The following is a 23,516-nucleotide window of genomic DNA, read 5'->3' on the forward strand; positions in this document are numbered from 1 at the left end:
ATATCTAGGTATTTTCCTTGATTCCTGTTTTTGCCACACTCCACTCATCTAATTCATCAGCAGGTTTTGCCGACTAACAGAAAACTCAAGTCACTCAGTACTCTCAATTCCCACTACCACTACTCTATTTTAAAAAATGTATTGGCTGGGCACAGTGGCTTATGCCTATAATCCCAGCACTTTGGGAGGCCGACGCGGGTGGATCACCTGAGGTTAGGAGTTCAATACCAGCCTGGCCAACATGGCGAAACCCTGTCTCTACTAAAAATCCAAAAAATTAGCTGGGCGTGGTGGTGGGCGCCAGTAATCCCAGCAACTTGGGAGGCAGAGGCAGGAGAATCACTTGAACCCGGGAGGCAGAGGTTGCAGTGAGCTGAGATTGCGCCATTGCACTCCAACCTGGGGAACAGGAGCAAAACTCCATCTCAAAAAAAAAAAAAATTACTATTTTTTGAGACAGGGTCTCACCCTGTCACCCAGGCTGTATGCTGTGGCGTTATCAAGCGCTCACTGCAGCCTGTACCTCCTGGGCTCAATCCATCCTCCCACTTCAGAGCTGGGACCATAGACCACAGGCTTGCGCCACCACCATGGCTTTTTTTTTTTTTTTTTTTTTTTTAGTAGAGATGGAGTTTCACTATGTTGCTGAGGCTGGTCTTGAAATCCTGGGGCTCATGTGATCCCCTTGCCTTGGCCTCCCAAAGCGCTGGGATTGTAGGTGTGACCTACTGTGTCTGGCACTGCTACCCTACTTTATTTTATTTATTTATTTTGAGAGAGGGGTCTCACTCTATTTCCCAGGCTGGAGTGCAGTGGCATGATCTCAGCTCACCACAACCTCTGTCTCCCAGGTTCAAGTGATTCTCCTGCCTCAACCTCCCAAGTAGCTGGGATTATAGGCGTGTGCCACCACACCTGGCTAATTTTTGTATTTTTAGTAGAGACAAGGTTTTGCTATCTTGGCCAGGCTGGTCTCAAAGTCCTGACCTCAGGTGATCTGCCTGCCTCGGCCTCCCAAAGTGCTGGGATTACAGGTGTGAGCCACTGCGCCAAGCCATTTTATTTTATTTTTAGACTGAGTCTCCGTCTCTTTCCCACGCTGAAGTGCAGTGGCATGATCTTGGCTCACTGCAACCTCCACCTCCTGGATTCAAGACATTCTCCTGCCTCAGCCCCGAGAGTAGCTGGGAATATAGGCACGTGCCACCATGCCCAGATAATTTTTATATTTTTAGTAGAGACAGGAGTTCACTATGTTGGCCAGGCAGGTCTCGAACTCCTGACTTCAGGTGATTCATTCCCCTCGGCCTCCCAAAGTGCTGGGATTACAGGCGTTAGTCACCGCGCCCAGTCTGCTGCCCTATTTTAAACCACCACTATCCTTCACTTAAATATCTCAGAATGTAAGCTACATGTGAACAGGCTCGGTTTATTATTGTTCACAGCTGCAGCCCCAGCACCTCAGCACTCAGAACAGTATCTGGCCTTTCTCAGGATTTTGCTGTGCTTTGAATGAATGCATGTTGCAACAAGCCTTTGAAGTAGGTACTGTTATTATTCCCATTTTATAGATAAGGAAATAGGCTCCTAGTGGCTAAAGAATTACCTAACTTTACAAAACGAACTGCAAAACGAGGATTCAAACCCAGTAAGTCTGATTCACTTATGCACTACAGCTGCGGTACTGAACTGCACCAGCTTATGCTGAAGTCAATTATTAAAGATTTTTGGGGGGTGATATTAGGAGAAATTTGAGTTGAAATTCCCCAACCTGATAACTTTTCTCCAAGTTTTCCTGAAAACACAGCTCATGCACCTCTTCACATTCTCCTAGGCACAACTATTTGATTTCTCCCAAGTATCTCTCACCCGCCTCTTCTCCTAATAATCCAGAGATAATGAACTCTTTTCCAGCAAATTCTCTTGCCTCTATCCGAAACACTCAGCCTCTCCTCATCCCCTCTGGAAAAACCTTCCCTGATTTCTCAACTCTGAGGGATTATAACAGGCAGTACTTTTCCCCAGTTGGCAGCACTACTAAAATTACTTGTTTTCAATAGTCTCCCTTTTATCTGGGCTTTCCCGGGTTTCATCACCCGCAGCCAACCTCGGTAGGGAAATATTATATCCAACGACATCTGTTGAGAGACCATATTCACTAATGTTTATTACAGTATAATAATAATAATAGTTCTATTTTATCGTTAGTTATTTTTGTTAATCTCTTACTGTGCCTAATTTATAAATTAAACTTTAACATAAGCACGTAGGTATAGGAAAAAACTAGCCAGGAGGTCCCGTACTTCGCTGTTTCCTACTAGCTCTGCCTACTTCAGTCTGCGCCGTCTCCATAACTAGTTTGACTCGCTGAGGGCTGCCGTAGTGCGTCGCTTCCGTTGCCGGGGAAACGACCCGGGACCTGGGAGGGAGCAAAGACGTTTCCCGCCGGCGGGAGCTGCGTCTGTGGTTGAGAGAGGGGCTAGAGGCGGGTCCCAGCGCTGCCGCACCATGGCGGACCAGCTTTATCTGGAAAATATAGACGAGTTCGTCACGGACCAAAACAAGATCGTGAGCAGCTACTACTGGGGAACGCGGGCGTGCGACCGGGGTCCTGGGCCCGGCTGGGGTGGCGGGAGCCTTGACTCTCTCTGCGGTGGCTTCGTGGGGAGCAGGGGGAGACAGGTCCCTACGAGGGGACCTGGGCGAGCTCTGTGCCCCAGGGCGAGCGAGGACTCGTCGGGAAGGTCCTCCGGCACACACGGAAGTCCGTGTCCCTTGGGTGGGCGTGCTCTGAACAGAGCCTGGGGCTGGAGCCGCGGAGACCGGGCGCGGAGGGAGGGCCGTTGGCTGAGTATTTCTAAGGCGTCCCTACACCTATCTTTTAAGGTGGTTGGCGTTTAAAGTTTTACGTTTACAGTTGAGGAAATCGTGTCTTAACTGTGTTAAGTTACAAGTTGTGTAACCTCCAGATACTGTTTCCTCTTCCTGGAAATTTAAGCATTGATAGAGGTTTGACCCGCCTCACAGGGGTGCGGTAAAGATCAAGCGAGATGATGGATGTGAGTGCACTTTTCAGACCTTGATGATCGAGTGCATGCTGTGTGCCAAGGCACTTTAATCTTTACAGTGACCTCCCCGCACCCTACCCCAGGTCGGTGGTGGTATCCTTAGATGAGGAAATTGAATCTGAGGGGCCAAATAAGTTGTTTATTTCCGGTTGGTAAGGGATAGGCAATTTTTCAACCTACGTCTGCCCTCTTACTAATACTTTCTTCTACATCACACTACCTTTGCCTAACCTGTGCAAGTCTTCTAACTATTGGAAGCTTGACATTTGGAATTGGAGAGACTTTGAGAGAAGAGAGTGCAGGCATCCTGGGTCTAGGAGGGATGAAGGCTTGATGCTGGTAGTTCCCAATCTGATCTCTTATAAAAATATTTACCCTCTTTGTTCATTTCCTGACCCCTGCACCACCTGCGCCCTTTAATGTTTGCATGGGTGCAACTTTCTTTAGAAGTTTCTGAGACATAACATTTCAAAGTCATCTATCTTCTGCGTGAGTTTTAGGATGGCTTTGGCTGGTGGTCCCACAAAAAAAGACATCATGAGGAAAGGGCCTAAGTAAAACAAGGAATGTGAGGAAGATGAGAGCTTTTTCTGCTAGGTATGTTCAACCTGTCTTGTTAGATTATTTTTCATTAGTTCATGAAACAAACTTACTAGCATTTTTAAGATAAGTAACTTGGTCCTGCCTACCCAGATAGATAGTTCTTGGCAAAGCTGCAGTGGCATTTGTTGTAATTTATAAGGCATAACCATCTAAGAATAGGAATCTTTAGGAACAGACACTCGGGACTGATCTGCACTCTGGAGTCATCTAATAAAACATTTGAAAATGTTTTTCTTCTTACAGGTGACATACAAATGGCTGAGCTATACACTAGGGGTTCATGTTAACCAGGCCAAACAGTAAGTCCAATTTACTACCAATTTTAATCACATTGGAGTTTTTTGTTTTGTTTTTTGTTGTGCTTTGCTTTTAACTCTACAGATAGCTTATAGATTAGAGCTAATTTTCTGGGTAAATAAAAATAATACTCTTTTTACTACCTTTTGTCTTGTTTAAAATATGGGTGGACTTGTATTAGGTTGGTGCAAAAATAATCGTGGTTTTTGCCATTACTTTTGCAGCAACCTAAATATATAAAGGTATGATGGTAAATTTATTGGATTTATTTGCAGCCTTGGGCTCTGGTTAACATCACTTTGTTAATTCAAATTTATTAAATGGCCTGCCCAGTTCTGTTTACATCTCGGATTTGTATGTTTGTTTCTTACATCTTCACTATGTTTTCACATGTTTTTCTTAGGCCCATTTCTGGATGTTATTGAAATGCTTCCATAATGAGGTCAACAGGTGTTTGACACAAGCTGTATGACAGTATAAGAGATGGGAGAACTATTTAAGTGAAACTGAAAAGAATATGTTTAGGCTGGTGCAGAACATTATTCTTCTTGAATTTTGCCATATCACCTTTTCTTACTGAAACCTGTGATCCAGTTTGAAACCGGAGGGGAAAAGGCAAGCTTTTGAAATAACTTTAGAATGTTTTGACCTGCATAGGTGCCAGTATCATCTAGGTCCCAAAAGGGGGAATTAGTAAACAGGTTGAGGACACAAGTATTGGGTTAATTGCTCATTTAGTTTGTTTTATTCCTAAGGATGGTCTGAGTTTTCTTTATTCTTTGAGTCGTACAAACTTTTTTTTTCTTTTTCTTTTTTTTGAGAGAGAGCCTTGCTCTGTCACCCAGGCTGGAGTGCAGAGGCGTGCTCTCAGCTCACTGCAACCTCCGCCTCCCAGGTTCAAGCAATTCTCCTGCCTCAGTCTCCCAAGTAGCTGGAATTACAGGCACCCACCACCACACCCAGATAATTTTTATATTTTTAGTAGAAATGGGATTTCACTATGTTGGCCAGGCTGATCTCAAACTACTAACTTCAAATGATCCGCCTGCCAAAGCCTCCCAAATTGCTGGGATTACAGGTGTGAGCCACCATGCCTGAAGGAGCCATAGGAATCTTTGAGCCTTAAGAACATTCCACAAGTCTTAGAAAGTTCCTAGTCTCTAGAATGGGTTGCTTTGACTCTATCTGGGTTAGTGTTAGACAGGTTTAGGAGTCTGATTTTGGTGGTGATGGTTAGGCTTTCAAACCTGAAAGTCTTAGCCTAGGGATAGAATGGGACTAGTTTTGACTGAGATTGCACAAGAGCAGCTGGCCCAAACCCAAGAGGTTCAGTTAACTTTGGGAATGGATACCTTTGGGTTATTGTTCATTGTGGTTATGGATGTTTAAAGTGAAAGTAGGCAACTATTACTAAGCCTATTGGGATACAAAGATGTATACTGTGAACTAGAGTTCCCTAAAGGTGAAATGAAGATGCCTGCAATTTTACTGTAGCTACCTGATTACCTCTAATTTTTGTAGCATTAATGCACTGTCTAGCTCCTGCCTATCTACCCAACTTCATCTCATACCACTTTCTACCTCACTTACTATAGTCTAGCCATATTTGCCTTTCTGTTCTCCAAATATGCCAAGCTTATTCTCACTTTAGGATCCCTCTGTCTGGAATGCTCTTTCAGCTGTCCTCATCCTTCAGATTTCAGCTCAGATTTTACATGTTACCACTTGTAAGGAATCTTACCAATCCTCTATTTCAAGTATCCCCACCCCTCCCCAACTCTGTCATATCATTCTGTTAATTTCTTTAGTAATTCTGCCTTTAAAAAGTTTATTGAGATATAATTCACCAATTTAAGGTGTATAATTCAGTAGTTTTTAGTATATTCACAGAGTTGTGTAACCATCACCACAGTTTTATAACATATTCATCACTCTAAAAAGAAACTACCCACTATCACTCACTCACCATTTCTCCCTTACCTCTATGCCCTCAGCCCTAGACAGCCACTAATCTTACTGCCTATAGATTTGCCTGTTCTGAATATGTTGTATAAATGGAATCATATATAGTCTTATAATGTCTGGTTTTCTTTCACTTAGCATGCATCACTACTTAATTTGTTCTTATGGCTAAATAATATTCCATTATATAATTTATTAGTTTCCAAGGGCTGCCGTAACAATATACTACAAATTGGGTGGCTTAAGACAACAGATATGTAATATCTTATAGTACTGGAGGCTAGAAGTAAAAATCAAGGTGTTGGCAGGGCTGTGTGCTGTCTCTGAAATCTATAGGAAAGAATCTCATTCTTTACTTTTTCCCACCTTTGGTGGTTTGCTGGCAATCATTCGCATTTCTTGGCTTGTAGCTGCGTAATTCCAATCTCTGCCTTCATTGTCATGGCATTCTCCCTGTGTATCTGTATCTTTGCATGTGTATCTTATATGAACAGCAGTCGTATTGAATTACGAATCCACCCTACTCCAATATGACCTCGTCTTAACTAATTACATGTACAATAACTCTATTTCTAAATAAGGTCACATTTTAAGGTATGGAGGTTAGGGCTTCACCATATCTTTTTGGAGACATGATTCAGTCTCCAAATATATATGGATACAACAAATTTTTTTTATTCATCATTAATAGACATTTGGGTTATTTCCATATTTTGACTGCTATGAATGATGCTGTTATGAACATTCATTATAAAACATTCATGTATAAGTGTTTATATGAACATATATTTTCAGTTATCTTGAGTATATGTATTAGTCCCTTCTCATGTTGCTATGAAGACATACCTGAGATTGAATTTATAAAGACGAGGTTTAATTGACTCACAGTTCCGCATGGCTGGGGAGGCCTCAGGAGACTTGGCGGAAGGCATCTCTTCACAGGTTGGCAGGAGAGAGAATGAGTGTCAAGCGAAGTGGGAATCCCCTTGTAAAACCATCAGATCTCGTGAGAACTCACTATCATGAGAAGAGCTTGGGGGAACTGCCCCCATAATTCAGTTATCTCCACCTGGTCCTGTCTTTGATACGTGGGGATTATTACAATTCAAGTTGAGATTTGGGTGGGGATACAGCCAAACCATATCAGTATCTATACCTAGGATTGAAATTGCTGGGTTATAATTCTGTATTTAACATTTGGAGGAACTGACAAACTGTTTTCAAAATGGCTGCACTGTCTTACCATCCTAACAGTATATGAGTATTTCAGTTTCTCCACATTCTGGTCAACACTGACACTTTTTTTTTCCCTTAGACTTCTCGTGGATGAATTCTCTTTTTTTTTTTTGAGATGGGGTTTCACTATGTTGCCCAGGCTGGATTTGAACTCAAGGATCCTCCCGCCTCAGCCTCCCAAGTAGCTCTACGGGTGTACATCCCACCCGTAAAATGATTTGCAAAAATTTTCTACCATTCTGTGGATTGTCTTTGTACTTTCTTGATGATGTGCTTTGAAGTGCAGACATTTTTTTGTTGTTGTTGTTGTTTGAGACAGAATGTCACTCTGTTGCCCAAGCTGGAGTGCAGTGGTGTGATCTCAGCCCACGTCTGCCTTGACTTCCCTGGGCTCAGGTGATTTTCCCACCTCAGCCTCCCAAGTAGCTAGGACTACAGGTGCATGCCACCACACTCAGCTAATTTTTTTATTTTTTGTAGAGATAGAGTCTCGCCATGTTTCACAGGCTGGTCCCAGGCTAGTCTTGAACTCCTAGGCTCAAGCCCCTGCCTTGGCCTCCCAAAGTGCTGAGATTACAGACATGAGCCACATGCCTGGCCAATGGAAGTTTTTATTGCTGATGAAGTCCAATTTATTTATTTTTCCTTTTGTTGCTTATACTTTTTTAAGTTAAAATTTTAAAAGGATTATTTTTTTTTTAATCTTATTATTTTTTTTTTAGTAGAAACAAGATCTCGCTATGTTGCCCAGGCTGGTCTCAAACTCCTGACCTCAAGTGATCCTCCCACCTTGGCCTCCCAAAATGCTGGAATTACAGATACGAGCCACTGTGCCTGGCCTAAGAAGAATTTTTTTTTTTTTTTTGGAGACAGAAGCCTTGCTCTGTCGCCTAGGCTGGAGTCCGATGGCGTGATCTCGGCTCACTGCAACCTCCGCCTCTCTGGTTCAAGCCATTCTCCTGCCTCAGCCTCCCAGGTAGCTGGGACTACAGGCATGTGCCACTACGTCCGGCCAATTTTACTGTATTTTTAGTAGAGATGGGGTTTCACCATGCTGGCCAGGCTGGTCTCGAACTCCTGACCTCAAGTGATCTGCTTGCCTTGGCCTCCTAAAGTGCTGGGATTACAGATGTGAGCCATCGTGCCCAGCCAAGATTTTTTAAATTGACAAGTTAAGTTGTATATATTTATTGTGTACAACATTATATTTTGAAGTATATGTACGTTGTGGAATAGTTAAATCTAGCTAATAAATGTGTTACATCACACAGTTATTTTGGTGGTAAAAACATTTAATGTCTACCATCTTTGCATTTTTCAAGAATATAATATATCATCGTTAACTATAGTCACCATGCTATACAGTAGAGCTCTTGAACTTATTCCTGTCTAACGGTAATTATGTATCCTTTGAACGACATCTCCCCATTCCCCCTCCGCTAACCACCTCAGCCTATGGAAAGAAAATTCTGCTTTCTACTTCTGTGAGATCAACTTTTACAGATTCCACAAATGAGTGAGATCATGTGGTATTTGTCTGTGTTTGGCTTATTTCAGTTAACATAGTCTCTTCCAGGTTCATCCATTTTGTTGCAAATGATAGGATTTTATTCATTTTTATGGCTGAATAGTATTCCATTGTGTATATACACTCTATTTCCTTTATGCATTTATCCGTTAATGGACATAGGTTGATTCCATATCTTGGCTATTGTAAATAGTGCTGCAATAAGCATGTGAGTGCAAGTATCTCTGACAGACTGATTTCATTTCCTTTGGATGTATATCCATAGTGGGACTGCTGGATCATACAGTAGCTCTATTTTTGATATTTTGAGGAACCTCCATACCGTTTTACACAATGGCTGTATTAATTTACATTCCCGCCAACAGTGTATAAGCGTTCTCTTTTCTCCATACCCTTGCTGTGTTTTCTTTCTGATGTGTTGCATATGCTTCTGACATAGTATCTAAGAAGGCTTTGCCTAACCCAGGGTTGTGAAGATTTACTCCTGTGCTTTTTTTCTAAGATTTCTTAGTTTTTGCACTTACATTTAATTCTGTAATCCACTTAGAGTTAAAAAAAAATCATTGTTATCACTATATTTAAGTTTTCTACAGATCATGTGCTTGTCAACATCATTATTATTATTGTTTTGAGACAGCGTTTCAATCTATTGCCCAGGTGGAAATGCAGTGGCGCAATTTTGGCTCACTGCAGCTTTGGCCTCCCAGGCTCAAGTGATTCTCCCTCCTCAGCCTCCCGACTAGCTGGACCTACAGGTGCACGCCACCACACCTGGCTACTTTTTGTATTTTTTTTTTTTTTTTTGAGACAGAGTCTTGCTCTGTCGCCCGGGCTGGAGTGCAGTGGCCGGATCTCAGCTCACTGCAAGCTCCGCCTCCCGGGTTCATGCCATTCTCCTGCCTCAGCCTCCCGAGTAGCTGGGACGACAGGCGCCCGCCACCTCGCCCGGCTAGTTTTTTGTATTTTTTAGTAGAGACGGGGTTTCACTGTGTTAGCCAGGATGGTCTCGATCTCCTGACCTCATGATCCGCCCGTCTCGGCCTCCCAAAGTGCTGGGATTACAGGCTTGAGCCACCGCGCCCGGCCTACTTTTTGTATTTTTTGTAGAGATGGGGTTTCACTGTGTTGCACAGGCTGGTCTCAAACTCCCGGGCTGAAGCCATCCTCCTGCCTTGTCCTCCAAAGTGCTGGGATTGCAGATATGAACCACTGCACCTGGCCATGTACTTGTTAACATTAGAAATGCTTCAGTCAGGTGGGTGTGGTGGCTCAGTTGTATTAGTCCCTACACTTGAGGAGGCTGAGGTGGGAGAATTGCTTGAGCCCAGGAGTTCAAGGTGAGCCTGGGCAACATAGTGAGACCCCCATCTTTATAAAAAGGTTTTTTAAAACAGAAGTTGGGTGTGGTGGCATGCACCTGTAGTCTTAGCTACTCGGAAGGCTGAGGCAGGAGAATTGTCTGAGCCCAGGAGTTCAAGGCTGCAGTAAGCTATGATCCCACCTGGGTGACAGAGCAAGACCCTGTCTCTAAAACAGAAAGGGAGAGAGAAAAAAGGAAGGAAGGAAGGGAGGGAGGGAGGAAAGGAAGGAAGGAGAAATGCTTTAGTCATTATAGTAAGACTATACTAAAGCTTTCAGATTAGGTGTTAGTTCAAGCTAATTTTTAAATGAATCACTGAAATGTATAAATATTGACTATATCTTCTAGGAATCACTTGGAGTTAATTTTTTGTGTATGGTGTAAGGAAAGGGTCTAGCATCATTTTTTTGCACATGGGTATATGGTTATCCCAGCATTTTATAATTCATATTATTGTCTTGGCATTTTTTGCTTATTGTATGTCTTTTGCCACTAGAATATAAACTCGATGAAGGCAGGAAACTTGTCAGGTTCATCGCTGTTCTGATTACTATTGCTGTATCAGAAATCACCCCAAAATGTAGTGCCTGGAAACATCATTTTATTATGCTCATAGATTCTTTTGCTTTGGAATTTGGATAGGGCACAGTGGGAATGGCTTATGTCTGTTCCATGATGTCTGGCATCCCCACTGGAAAGTCTCAATAACTGGAACCTGGTCATCTCTAGGCATCTTTAAGCACATGTCTGGCTGTTGATTCTGGCCATCTGTTGGGACTTTCGCAGGGGCAGTGGACTAGAGTGCTTGCATGTGGTCTATGTATATGGCCTGGGCTTCCTCACAGCCTGGTGTCTCCAGGTAGTCGGACTTCTTACATAGCAGCTCAGGGCTCCAAAAACTTGTGTTCCAGCACAGTGTAGAGCCAATTGCCTTTTCTGACTAGCCTCAGAAGTCAAGCAGTGAATCACTGGCCATACCAGATTCAAGGGGTGGACTCTACTTCTCAATGAGAGAATGCAGAAGAGCATATGGAATGGGAGATGCTGTCTCAGCCATCTTTGGAAAATATAATATGCCACAATTATTCTTTCTTCAGTGTCAGGCACACAATGAATGCCAATACATATTTATTGAATGAATACCAAGCACTATGGTTTATGTTTGTTTGTTTTGAAATAGAGTCTCACTCTTATCACCCAGGCTGGAGTGCAGTGGTTCAAACATGGCTTCCTGTAGCCTTGACTGCCTGGGCTCAAGGGATCCTCCCACCTCAGCCTTCTGAGTAGCTGGGACCACAGGTACATGCCACCCTGCTAGCTGATTTTTTTATTTTGGAGAGATGGGATCTTGCCATGTTGACCAGGCTGGTCTTGAATGTCTGGACTCAAGCAGTCCTCCTGCCTCAGCCTTCCAAAGTACTGGAATCATAGGCATGAGCCACCAAGCTCGGCCTCACTATTTTCACAAACATTTCTCTCACATAATTTTTTTTTTTTTTTTTGATGGAGTCTTGCTCTATCACCCAGGCCAGAGTGCAGTGGTAGAACTTGGCCCACTGCAACCTCTGCCTTCCAGGTTCAAGCGATTCTCCTGCTTCAGCCTCCCGAATAGTGGGGATTACAGGCACCCGCCACCATGCCTGGCTAATTTTTGTATTTTTAGTAGAGACAGGGTTTCACGAGCTTGGCCAGGCTGGTCTTGAACTTCTGACCTCGTGATCTGCCCGCCTCGGCCACCCAAAGTGCTGAGATTACAGGCTTGAGCCAGTGTGCCTGGCCTCATACTGTTTTCTTTAGCATTATTTCAGGCTGTGTCATACAATAGTAAACCTGACAGACAAGCCCATCCCCCCCACCACCACCAATTGGTTTAAACAAGATAATTTCAGATTGTGAAAATGCTGTGAAAGAATTAGGTTAGAGAAAGCAGTATGGGCAATACATTGTACTCATCCTAGGGAACATTATGGGTGGAACTGATCAGGAGGGAAGATTAATGAATTAAAAGGGGAAGCTATAATTAATCATATGTGTAGGAAGTGTATCTTGTAAGAAGTCATATATGTTGTTATTCCTTTTTTTTTTTTTTTGAGATGGAGTCTTGCTCTGTTGCCCAGGCTGGAGTGCAATGACACAATCTCGACTCACTGCAACCTCCGCCTGCCGGATTCAAGCAATTCTCGTGCCTCAGCCTCCCAAGTAGCTGGGGCTACAGGCACGTGCCACCATGCCTGGCTAACTTTTTGTACTTTTAGTAGAGATGGGGTTTCACCTTGCTGGCCAGGCTGGTCTCGAACTCCTGACCTCGTGATCTGCCTGCCTTGGCCTCCTAACATGTTGGGATTACAGGCATGAGCCACTGTCCCAGCCTGTTGTCATTCTTATTTAAGAATATTTTACATTTTGTTTATTAAAAAATGTTTGGCTTAGGCTGGGCGCGGTGGCTAATGCCTGTAATCCTAGCACTTTGGGAGGCCGAGGCGGGCGGATTGCCTGAGGTCAGGAGTTTGAGACCAGCCCGGGCAACATGATGAAACCCCGTCTCTACTAAAATACGAAAAAGTAGCCAGCGTGTGCCTGTAGTCCCAGCTGCTTGGGAGGCTGAGGCAGGAAAATTGCTTCAACCTGGAGGCAGAGATTGCAGTGAGCTGAGATTGCGCCACCACACTCCAGCCTGGTGACAGAGCGAGACTCTTATCTCCAAAAAAAAAAAAAAGTTTGGCTTAGATTAGATAAAACATGTTTTAGACTCAAAAAAATAGGCAGGAATTCTTTCTTTTTTTTTTTTTTTCTTTTTTTCTTTTTTTAAGATAGAGTTTTGCTCTTGTTGCCCAGGCTGGAGTGCAATGGCACAAGCCTGGCTCATTGCAACCTCTGCCTTCCAGGTTCAAGCAATTCTCCTGCTTCAGCCTCCTGAGTAGCTGCGATTACAGGCATGCACCACCACGCCCGGCTAATTTTGTATTTTTAATAGAGATGAGGTTTCTCTATGTTGGTTAGGCTGGTCTCGAACTCTCGACCTCAGGTGATCCGCCTGCCTTGGCTTCCCAAAGTGCTGGGATTACAGATGTGAGCCACCGTGTCCAGCCGCAGGAATTCTTTTTTAAAATAAGAGTTTGCTTTGAATTTTCTGTTAATAATATAAGAGAGAAGAACTGGGGTCAATTTGGGGAGACAGGTACGTAGAGGACAATGACTGATGATATGGGCAGGACTATTAGTTGTGGATAAAAAATACTGCATTTGGCCAGCAAGCTTGAGAGCATCTTGGGCATGGTACCTGCCTATCACGTCTTCCCTTAGCATGGTCCAAACTAGCATCAAGAAACTAAAATGTTCATGGATCTGTTAGCTCATTTATTCTTCTAACACAATTGTTGTAATGGAAAGAAACATCAAAGGGCAAAGAGGAGGAATCAGCAAAAATCCTGACTAGGGCACCTTTTTGTACTCAAGGAGTTAACAGTCCAGAGCGGATGCCTCATATATAAAATAAGTAGTTAGAATGCAGGGTGATACATGCTGTAATAATGGATATGGGATAAGATTTGTTAGAGCTTAGAAGGCAGAGGCTCCTTGTCTAGGCATGATGGCTCACTCCTGTAATCCCAGCATTTTGGGAGGCCAAGGCAGGAGGATCACTTGAGCCCAGGGGTTTGAGGCCAGGCTGGCAGAAGGAGGGGCATATACAAAGGAATAAAGGGAACTGTAGAATGTTTCATAAGGATGAAGATAGTGTAGGTATGATGGGGAATGGTCAGAGATACAGGGCCCAGAACAAGAAGGGTTTTACCTGTCATTCCTAGAGATTTGAAGTTGATCCTTAGGGGATGAGAAGCTACTGAAAGCTTTGTTACACTTATTATTATAATTATTATTTTGTCTTTTTTTACCCCCGCTTTTTGTGGAGAACGGGATCTCACTATATTGCCCAGGCAGGTCTCAAACTCCTGGGCTCTAGCTATCCTCCCGCCTCTGCCTCCCTGAGAGCTGGGATTACAAACGTGAGCCACCGTGCCTGGCGCTACTGAAAGATTTATAACAAGGAATTATATTTCAGGCAAGACTCTCTAGCAACTTTTTCAACATCAACAGTGACTAATAGGCATTGCAAATTTAATATGCCCCAAAACCTAACTCCTGACTTCTCCCCTCAACACCTGCTTTTCCTGCTTTTCCCCCATCTCGGTGAATTGCAGCTTGCTTCTTTGGGTTGCCTAGTGCAGTCATTTTTGACTCTTCTTTCTCTTACACCTCACCACAGTATATCAGCAAATCTTCTTGTTTCTCACTTTAAAATATACCCAGAATTCATCCACTAATTACTACCTGCACTGCTCCCGCCCCAAACTGAGCCACCAGTCATCTCTAGGCTGGGTTATTGCAGTAGCCTCCTAACTGGTCTCCTTGCTTCCTCCCTTGCTCCCCTACAGTATATCGTCCACATAACCTCAGATCCTTCCAAAAGGTGAGATCATGTTACCTCTGCTCTCAACTTTCTAATGGCTTCTTAAAGTCCTATGGTAGCCACAAAGCCCTATGTGCCTGGCACTCTGCCCTCTCTCGCCTACTACTGTCCTTGTTTCATTGCAGCACACTGGCCTGCTTTCTTTTCCTTGGATCTTGCTGACTGTCCTGCATCAGAACCTTGGCATTTGTTGGACTGTCTGCCTAGAACATTGTTTCCCAAGATATCCACCTTGCTGGCTCCCTCCCTCTGTGCAGGGCTCTGCTAATGAGGCCTTCCCTAATCACTTTATATAAAATAGCAAAACTTCTCAGGCACCCTCTGTCCTCCTTACCTTACTTAATTTTGTTTCCATAAACTTACTGTCATCTGAGATTATATATATTTATTATGTGTCTCATTTCTAGAATGTAAGCTCTAAGAGCAGACTTGCTTTATTCACTATTCTGTCACTAAGGCATAGAACATAAAGTAATCACTCGGTAAAGTTTTGTTGACTGAATGACTTGATTTGCATTTTTTAAACTTCACTTTGGCAGCATCATGGATAATGAAGGTGAAGTGGGGAGGAGAAGAGGAATTGATACTTGGAATTGAAATAGTCTAGTCAAGAGATTTGGAGGGCATGGAGTCAAGAATTACTTGGGAAGGAGAGCTGATGAGACTTGGCAACTCACTGGATAGGAAGAAGTGAAGGATAATGACTCCCAGATTTCTGGCTTGGGTGGTTTGAGCAGATGATGTTATAGTCAGGGATGGATGAAATAAACCGAGGAAAATATGTAGTAGGGTGACCAGCCACCCTGGGTTTGCCCAGGATGGTCGATTTTGTCACTGCAAGTTCCACATCCCAAGAAACCCCTCAGACTCAGGCAGACAGGAATGGTCAGTCACTCTAATACATAGAGTGAAAAGATAGCTGAAGGCAGAACACCAACAGTTAAGGAAAGGGAGGAGGTAGAGAAGTCTCTTCAGAAAGTGAAGCAGAAGCAGTAAGAGGGGTAGCAGGAGACTCAGTGGGTCATGGTTTTATGGAAGCTGAGAGAGCAGGCTCTTCAAGAAGAGAGTGAACAGCAATGTAGGTTGAGTTTCTCTGGGGATTTTTAAATTTCTAGCTGTGCTTGGCAGAAGTATATTACAGAGAGACTGTAAATGTTTCTCGAAATAAAAGACATGTTATGTCTCTTTGTTGTTTTTAAACTAGATTATTGAAGGGAGCCAACTTCTGATACTTGCTGGATCATAGGGTAAAAATGAATTTAGAGATTTTACTAAAAGCAGCATTATTTCTGCGTTTAATGTTTGGCTATCTCAGGTTAATGAATTATTCTGAATACTGGGCAATGTGAGTAAGCTGTTACACTCTGCAATTCTGAATCGGCATTAAATCTGAGTAATCTTAAAATTGGAATTTCAGAGCTGGACATTTGTGATCATATACTTAGTAGTTCTTAATGTTTTGGAGTAATTCACTCTTCAGAATCCATCGAAAACCCTCACACATCTCCTCCCAAAAAAGCACATAAACATTTGCTGAAACTTTAGGGTTGGAGGGTTATAGATGGCCACCTGAATCCCAGGTTAAAAGAATCACTAATCTAATATAACCCTCCTGTTTACACCTTGGGATATTAAGAGGCCTAGACAAATTAATTATCTTATCCAGAGCTTAGACAGTTACCAAACTACTTCTTGATTCAGTGTTCTATTTATTATGTATCATTGCCACTGTTTTAATGCAGGTTCAGTCCCTCTTGGTCTATTATTAATCTTATTTCAGTTAATATACTGATCACTGTGCCAGCTCCATACAAGTGAACTCTACTCCCCATGTCCTGTCTAAAGTCCATCCTTTTTTTAACCATAAGCCAAGCAAAAATGCTACTGTTCAGAAAATTTGATGGACTACCAGATTTCATATATCTTTTTAAGTCATTAATTAAGAGTTGATCATGTAAGAACTCTTACTGATGACTTACTTGTGGCTTGTTTTCTTTGGAATAGGATGCTGTATGATTATGTTGAAAGGAAACGAAAAGAAAATTCAGGAGCCCAACTGCATGTTACCTATTTGGTGTCTGGCAGTCTCATTCAGAATGGACATTCCGTAAGTTCTCAGAGCCTTGTAATGAGCTTAAATGTGTTTGTGTTATGAAGAGTGTTATAACATAGTTTAGGGGAGAGAAAAAAACCAAGATTCTGTGTTACAGTAGTTTTAAAGAGCTGTTTGATGGTGATGATTATTTTGAGTGTTTAGACTAAATCTAAAACTGAGAAGTTTGGGTAATATCTTGGCTGTGATGCAGAGACTGTATCATTATTATGCAATAAGATGTTAGGAGACTGCTTCTGTTATTCCCTATATCTCTTTTTCCCTCTTGAAGGTATATGGGGAACAATGGTGCTTAATTTTCCACCTGTTCAAATTTTGAATCATGAATACAAGTGTTCAAAAATTATAATTTCTTTAACTGAACTTCATTTTAATTTTGAACATTCATTTGGGTAGGCTTACGTCTAAGTGCCTAAAGGGTAAGGGTTTTTGGCAGGAACATGGCTAATGCAGTGCATAGGGTGGGAACATTTTATTCTCCTTCCTCTTCTTTTTGTAGTCCCACCTGGTATCTGGTCATCTGGCACCACAGGTGACTGCTGGATTTCATCATCCTGACTGTAAAGCTTTCTCAGGTCTGCTTGATTTTTTTCTTAGCTATTTTCATGTCCCTCTCAGGGGCACAGGGATCATTCTGTTACTCCCATACCTTGGTGGGTACCAGAAGCTCTGCTAAGATGTCTTGTTCCCTCTCCTGCACCAAACTGGGCCTTGGGAACTTTAATAATTCCCCTCTCTGGCGTCCTCCCAAAAGTAAGGCATACCTCCTCTCTTCTCACTTCCTCAGACTTCCTGTCTGAAGGTTCTTTTGGGCATAAAAAGCCCCGTGGGACTTTGCCCAAAGGTCAGGTGGCCCCTTCTCAAAGATCTACTACGTTTTCCTCTTTCCTTTGATTTTCCCTCAGAATCATAAGTTCAGAGCCCTGATTTGTCAAAATATTGACTGGATTTGTTTTTTAGCAATTGAGTCTCAAGCATGTGAGATTTAAAACTGAAATGTCAGGCTGGGTACAGTGCCTCGCTCCTGTAATCTCAGCCCTTTGGGAAGCTGGGTTGGGAGAATCACTTGAGCCCAGGAGTTCAAGACCAGCCTGGGCAACCTAGCGAAACCCCATCTCTACAAAAAATACAAAAACTAGCCGGGCATGGTGGCATGCGCCTGTAGTCCCGCCTGCTCAGGAGGCTGAAGTGGGAAGGATCACTTGAGCCCATAAGGTCAAGGCTGCAGTGAGCTGTGATTGCACCACTGCACTCCAGCTTGGGTGATATAAAATAAAACTGGAATGTCAGTTTAGTAGTTTACAAGGAGCAACAAAACTGCTAGAAGGATCAGATCCTTAATACTCTCTAGCCAACATATTCTTTTCTTGTTTGCAAGCTATTTGGCAAGCCAAATGATAACCAAGATATTTGCAAGTATAAAATAAGATGTCATTTATATCTCTGAAGCAAAGTTAAACAGATGTGACTCATTTACTTTCAGAGATAAACCTGCTTCCAGAGTTCTGCCACTCTAGAGCTCTTGAATGGTTATTGTCAAAGATTATAGCTGATTGTCATGTTTTCTTCTGTTTACAGGGTCAACTAACCTTCTGTCTCTTTCTTTAGTTATGTCAGTACCCTCAATCTAGTCGTATTCAAGCCTTTACTTGGGAATCTTTATATTTCTTTAAAGCAGTGATTTTTTTTTTTCTTTTTTTGGTCACTGAGAATCTGAAAGAAAAATGCATATGTTGACATTCATAAAATTTTGAGTTCATGAATCTTCTGGAATAGGATCCCAAGTTAATAATTTATGTTTTAAGATAATATAGATTTTTACTCAAACTGACCCATTATAACAGGGGCTCTTAATTTAGGATTCTTGGACAGTCTTCATGGTTGGTCTTCAGAGTCCAGAGTTTTCTTGGATAACACTGAAAGTGTTCAAATTGTGTTCCTCAGTGCATATTTCTGAGACCATTTTTCAAAATGATGTATAACCTATAATCAGTTAAAAACTTCTAAGCCATGGCTTGCTTATAAAAAGGTTTTCTGTTTCTAAGTATAAGATGGCATTTAAATTCTGCCTATCTTTTTTTTAGCAGGAGAATGCTTTTTCAAACAAAATCTTAATCAGAGATCTATATGTAAAATTTATTAAGAGCGTGGTTGCTGTGGTTGAAGTGGTTGTGAGGATTTTGGAGCCCTGGACTTGCCCTCCCAATAGCCTCACTGGGAAGCTCTGTGGAGCCCTGTGGAATTAACTGACCAAATGTGGATGCTTACCTATGCTTTTTTTCCCTTAAAGGGAATCCTAAGGAAAGGCAAATTCTTAAGCATTATGTCAGGTTTTGTTCTTTTAATTCTTCTCTTAATAATTTCCTTTTTAAGTTTTTAGTGCTTCTAGAGAGAAAAAAGACATTACACGGCTTTGTATGGAATTTTTAATCATTTTTATTTTTATTTATTTTTTGAGACAGGGTCTCACTTTGTCACCCAGGCTATAGTGCAGTGGCAGAATCTCGGTTCATTGTAGCCTCAACCTCCTGGGTTTAAGCCATCCTCCTGCCTCAACCTCGCAATTAGCTGGGATTACAGGTGCTCGCCACCATGCCCAGCTAATTTTTGTATTTTTTGTAGGGATGGGGTTTTGTCATGTTGCCCAGGCTGGTCTCGAACTTCTAAGCTCAAGTGATCTGCCCTTCTCGGCCTTTCAAAGTGCTAGGATTACAGAAGTGAGCCACTGTGCCTGACCTGGATTTTTTTAAATGTAAATAATTTTTATTTTTCCAATGATTATTATAAAAAATGTTAAAAAATATATAGAACGTGGGCCGGGCGCGTTGGCTCAAGCCTGTAATCCCAGCACTTTGGGAGGCCGAGACGAGTGGATCACGAGGTCAGGAGATCGAGACCATCCTGGCTAACACAGTGAAACCCCGTCTCTACTAAAAAATACAAAACACCAGCCGGGCGAGGTGGCGGCGCCTGTAGTCCCAGCTACTCGGGAGGCTGAGACAGGAGAATGGCGGGAACCCGGGAGGCGGAGCTTGCAGTGAGCTGAGATCCGGCCACTGCACTCCAGCCTGGGTGGCAGAGCAAGACTCCGTCTCAAAAAATATATATATATATATATAGAACGTGAAAGCTTCCTTCAAATCTCATTCCAGAGATTCTTCCAGAGGATTATTTGAAAATTTCAAGGAAATGTTTGGCTGGTTCTTTTCGTAATGTGAAGAACTGTCAACCTGATCTATGCTTTATGGGTTCCCTATTAGCTTTTCATCTAATGATTTTAGCTGAGATTAGTTTTAATCATTGCCTAAATCATTAATTCACTAAAGGTTACAAAATGGTGATGTTTTGCCTTGAACTCCTGGGCCCAAGCGATCCCCTTGCCTCAGCCTCCTGAGTAGCTAGGACTGCAGACATGCACCACCATGCCTGGCTAATTTTTTACTTTTATTTTTGTTAGAGACGAGGTCTCACTATGTTGCCCAGGCTGGTTTTTTTTGTTGTTGTTTTTGAGACGGAGTCTTGCTCTGTCGCCCAGGCTGGAGTGCAGTGGCGCGATCTCGGCTCACTGCAAGCTCTGCCTCCTGGGTTGACGCCATTCTCCTGCCTCAGCCTCCTGAGTAGCTGGGACTACAGGTGCCCGCCACCACGCCCGGCTAATTTTTTTGTATTTTAATAGAAATGGGGTTTCACTGTGTTAGCCAGGATGGTCTCGATCTCCTGACCTCATGATCCACCCGCCTCAGCCTCCCAAAGTGTTGGGATTACAGGTGTGAGCCACCGCACCTGGCCGACTGGTCTTAAACTTCTGGGCTCAAATGATCCTCATGCTTCTGCCTCCCTAAGTGCTGGGATTACAGCCATGAACCACGACACCTGGCCTTTCTGTTTTTTTAGCCGTAATTTTTCTATGAAGAATTTTCTCTCATCAGCTAGCCATGTTTTCCCAGTTCTGCTAAGAACAGGGGGCTTACCCTCTCCTAGGCTCTGGGTTTGTGGATGCTCCCTAACTCCCATGTCCACTTTAATAGGAACCCATTGAATCAGAGCTCTACTCTGGTCTGCATTGTTCTAGCACCAGCTGGCATTTCCATTCTGTTGTTTTTATGTACTTTCAGTATCCCCCGAGGCAGTATATAGCCACTCTGACCTGTCTGGTCTATTCAGATCTTCTCATGAGGTGCGAATTACTGTTTTTAGGGCTCTTTACTGCAAAGCTGCATAGGTTTTGAGTGATTCATTCCTAATGGTCTGTACTTTTTATAATCTCTGTAATTTTTAGTGTGCAGTTTTACAGAACCTGACTTTTTTCTTCCCTTAAATAAACCAGTAAAAATGACATTTTTAGGACTGCCTGTTTTAAGAGAAAACACATTATGAGAACATTAATAATCCCAGCTCAAACTTATAGTTACCTTTTTAAAATACTTATTTGATGTTTAGATTGCTCTTTTTTTTATGTTGTGAATTTTGGTGGTTCCGAACATTAACAAAAATATCTATTTGCTTTACACAAATATACAAGGTTTCGAAAAGCAAAACCAGTATTATTACCAACAATTTGATTACTGAAAATAAGATTTCTTTGCAGTTCTTTGTCTGTAGGATATGTCCTGCTAAGGATGCACAGTCATCCTGTATTTTAGAATCACTTGAAATAATTCCTCACTCTACTGAAGCCACCAATTCAGTATCTAGTTAAATTCAATTTTTTTTTTTCCATTTTGCTTTCAATTCATAGGTTCCCTCCTTTCCCTTACAGGTAACTGTTATGTTGGGTTTGCCTTCTCCTTCCTTTTTTTTTTTTTTTTTTTCAGATGGAATTTCGCTCTGTCGCCCAGGTGTTGGAGTGCAGTGGTGCGATCTCGGCTCACTGCACCCTCTGCCTCCCAGGTTTAAGCAATTCTCCTCCTCAGTCTTCCAAGTAGCTGGGATTACAGGCACCCACCACCATGCCCGGCTAATATTTTTTTTGTGTTTTAGTAGAGACGGGGCTTTGCCATCTTGGCCAGGCTGATCTTGAACTCCTGACCTCGTGATTCACCCACCTGTAACTCCCAAAGTGCTGGGATTACAGGCATGAGCCATTGCGCCTGGCCTGTTGTATATATTTTTAATATAAGAAAATATATATTAATTTTGCCTCTCTTTCTTAGATAAATGTTTTCATACGTGCAACCTATTTTGCACTCTGTTTTTTTTTAACATAACAGTAGATTCAGAGCATCACTCCACAGCAATTATAGAAATATTCCTCATTATTATAGCCACATAGTGCCACATTGATAGGTATACCTTAGCTTATTCAGCAATCCTTTATTGGTAGTTGTTATTTACGATCTTTGGCTATTACAGATATTAATAGTGCTGTAGTGAATAGCTTAGTGTCTATGTGTTTTGTATCTTTTTGCTAGTGTGTTTTAGGGTTACATTCCTAGAGTAGGATTGCTCGGTCAAAGGGTGAGTGCATGTGTACTTTTGTTGGATATTGCCAAATATCAGTCTGTTTCTTGTTCCCACCAACAATATATGAAAGTGCCTGTTTCCGTACAGCATATGTTATCATATGTTTTAGGGATATTTATATTTCTTTTTCTGTGAACTGTCTGTTCCTACCACTTGCCCTTTTTTTTTTTTTTTTTTTTCCCCTTTTTTGAGATGGAGTCTTACTTTGTCACCAGGCTAGAGTGCAGTGGCACAATCTCAGCTCACTGAAACCTCCACCTCCCGGATTCCAGCGACTTTCCTGCCTCAGCCTCCCGCGTAGCTGGGACTACAGGCACGCACCACCACACCTAGCTAATTTTTGTGTTTTTAGTAGAAATGGGGTTTCACCATGTTGGCCAGGAAGATCTCCATCTCTTGACCTCATGATCTGCCTGCCTCAGCCTCCCGAAGTACTGGGATTACAGGCATGAGCCACTGCGTCTGGCCTCTCTTGCCCATTTTCTAAAGGGTTGTTTGTCTTTGTTTTCTTTATTTTTAGAAGTTGTGTATTAACCCTTTGTGATGTAAGTTGCAGATTTTTTTTCCACTTTATTGTTTGTTTTTGTACTAAAATTTTTTTTTTCATTTAAATTTTTTTTTTTAATAGATTATTTCAGTTATTTCTGGATTTCAAATTATACTTAGGAAATGTTCCCTCTTTCTTAGCTTATAGCCGGTTATAGAATTCACACATGTTTTCATGTGCATGTGTGTGTTCTTTTTTTTTTGAGACCAAGTGTCACTCTTGTCACCTAGGCTGGAGTGCAGTGGCATAATCTTAGCTCACTGCAACCTCCGCCTCCCAGGTTCAAGTGATTCTCCTGCCTCACCCTCCTGAGTAGCTGGGATTACAGGCGCCTGCCACCACACCCAGCTAATTTTTGTATTTTTAGTAGAGATAGGGTCTCACCATGTTGGCCAGGGTGGTCTCAAACTCCTGACCTCAGGTGATCCACCCACTTCAGCCTCCCAAAGTGCTGGAATTACAGGCATGAGCCACCGCACTCAGCCTCATTTTTTACATTTAAATCTCTGATCCATTTAGAATTTATTTTGGTATATGGTATGAGGAACAGATCCAATTTTTATGTGGCTCCATGTGATTATACAGTAATTCTTATTAAATCACTCACTAAAAAGCCTTTGCTCACACTGATTTGAGATGCTTTATTTTTTAAATTGTAGTACTGAAATCTGTACTAGATCACTTTTCTAAACCTTATTGAGAAGTTTTAAGATAAGCAAATTATTTTTTTCCTGAAAGTAAGCAAATTAAAAGTGAGTCTGACTTTATTAAATTATAACATATATTTTAAGGAGTGCCTGGTGTTTTCCTAATTTCACATCCAAGCACAATTGAATTATTGGGGCAAGGAAACTAAAATTGCAGATTCTTA

At 42.2% G+C, this 23,516-nt stretch overlaps 1 protein-coding gene across 1 annotated transcript in view; it reads left to right on the forward strand.

The window, feature by feature from the left end:
- The first annotated feature begins 2,410 nt into the window (after window positions 1-2,410).
- POLD3 (DNA polymerase delta 3, accessory subunit) overlaps window positions 2,411-23,516 on the forward strand; it is a 58,689-nt gene continuing 37,583 nt past the window's right edge. The window contains exons 1-3 of the mRNA XM_008020140.3: window positions 2,411-2,568; window positions 3,915-3,970; window positions 16,527-16,629. Of these exons, the coding sequence (XP_008018331.2) occupies window positions 2,509-2,568; window positions 3,915-3,970; window positions 16,527-16,629 (219 nt within the window). The 5' untranslated portion in view covers window positions 2,411-2,508. The remainder of the gene's footprint in view (window positions 2,569-3,914; window positions 3,971-16,526; window positions 16,630-23,516) is intronic.

The sequence above is a fragment of the Chlorocebus sabaeus genome, chromosome 1 (genome assembly GCF_047675955.1).
Source record: "Chlorocebus sabaeus isolate Y175 chromosome 1, mChlSab1.0.hap1, whole genome shotgun sequence".
In the NCBI taxonomy this organism is placed as follows: domain Eukaryota; kingdom Metazoa; phylum Chordata; class Mammalia; order Primates; family Cercopithecidae; genus Chlorocebus; species Chlorocebus sabaeus.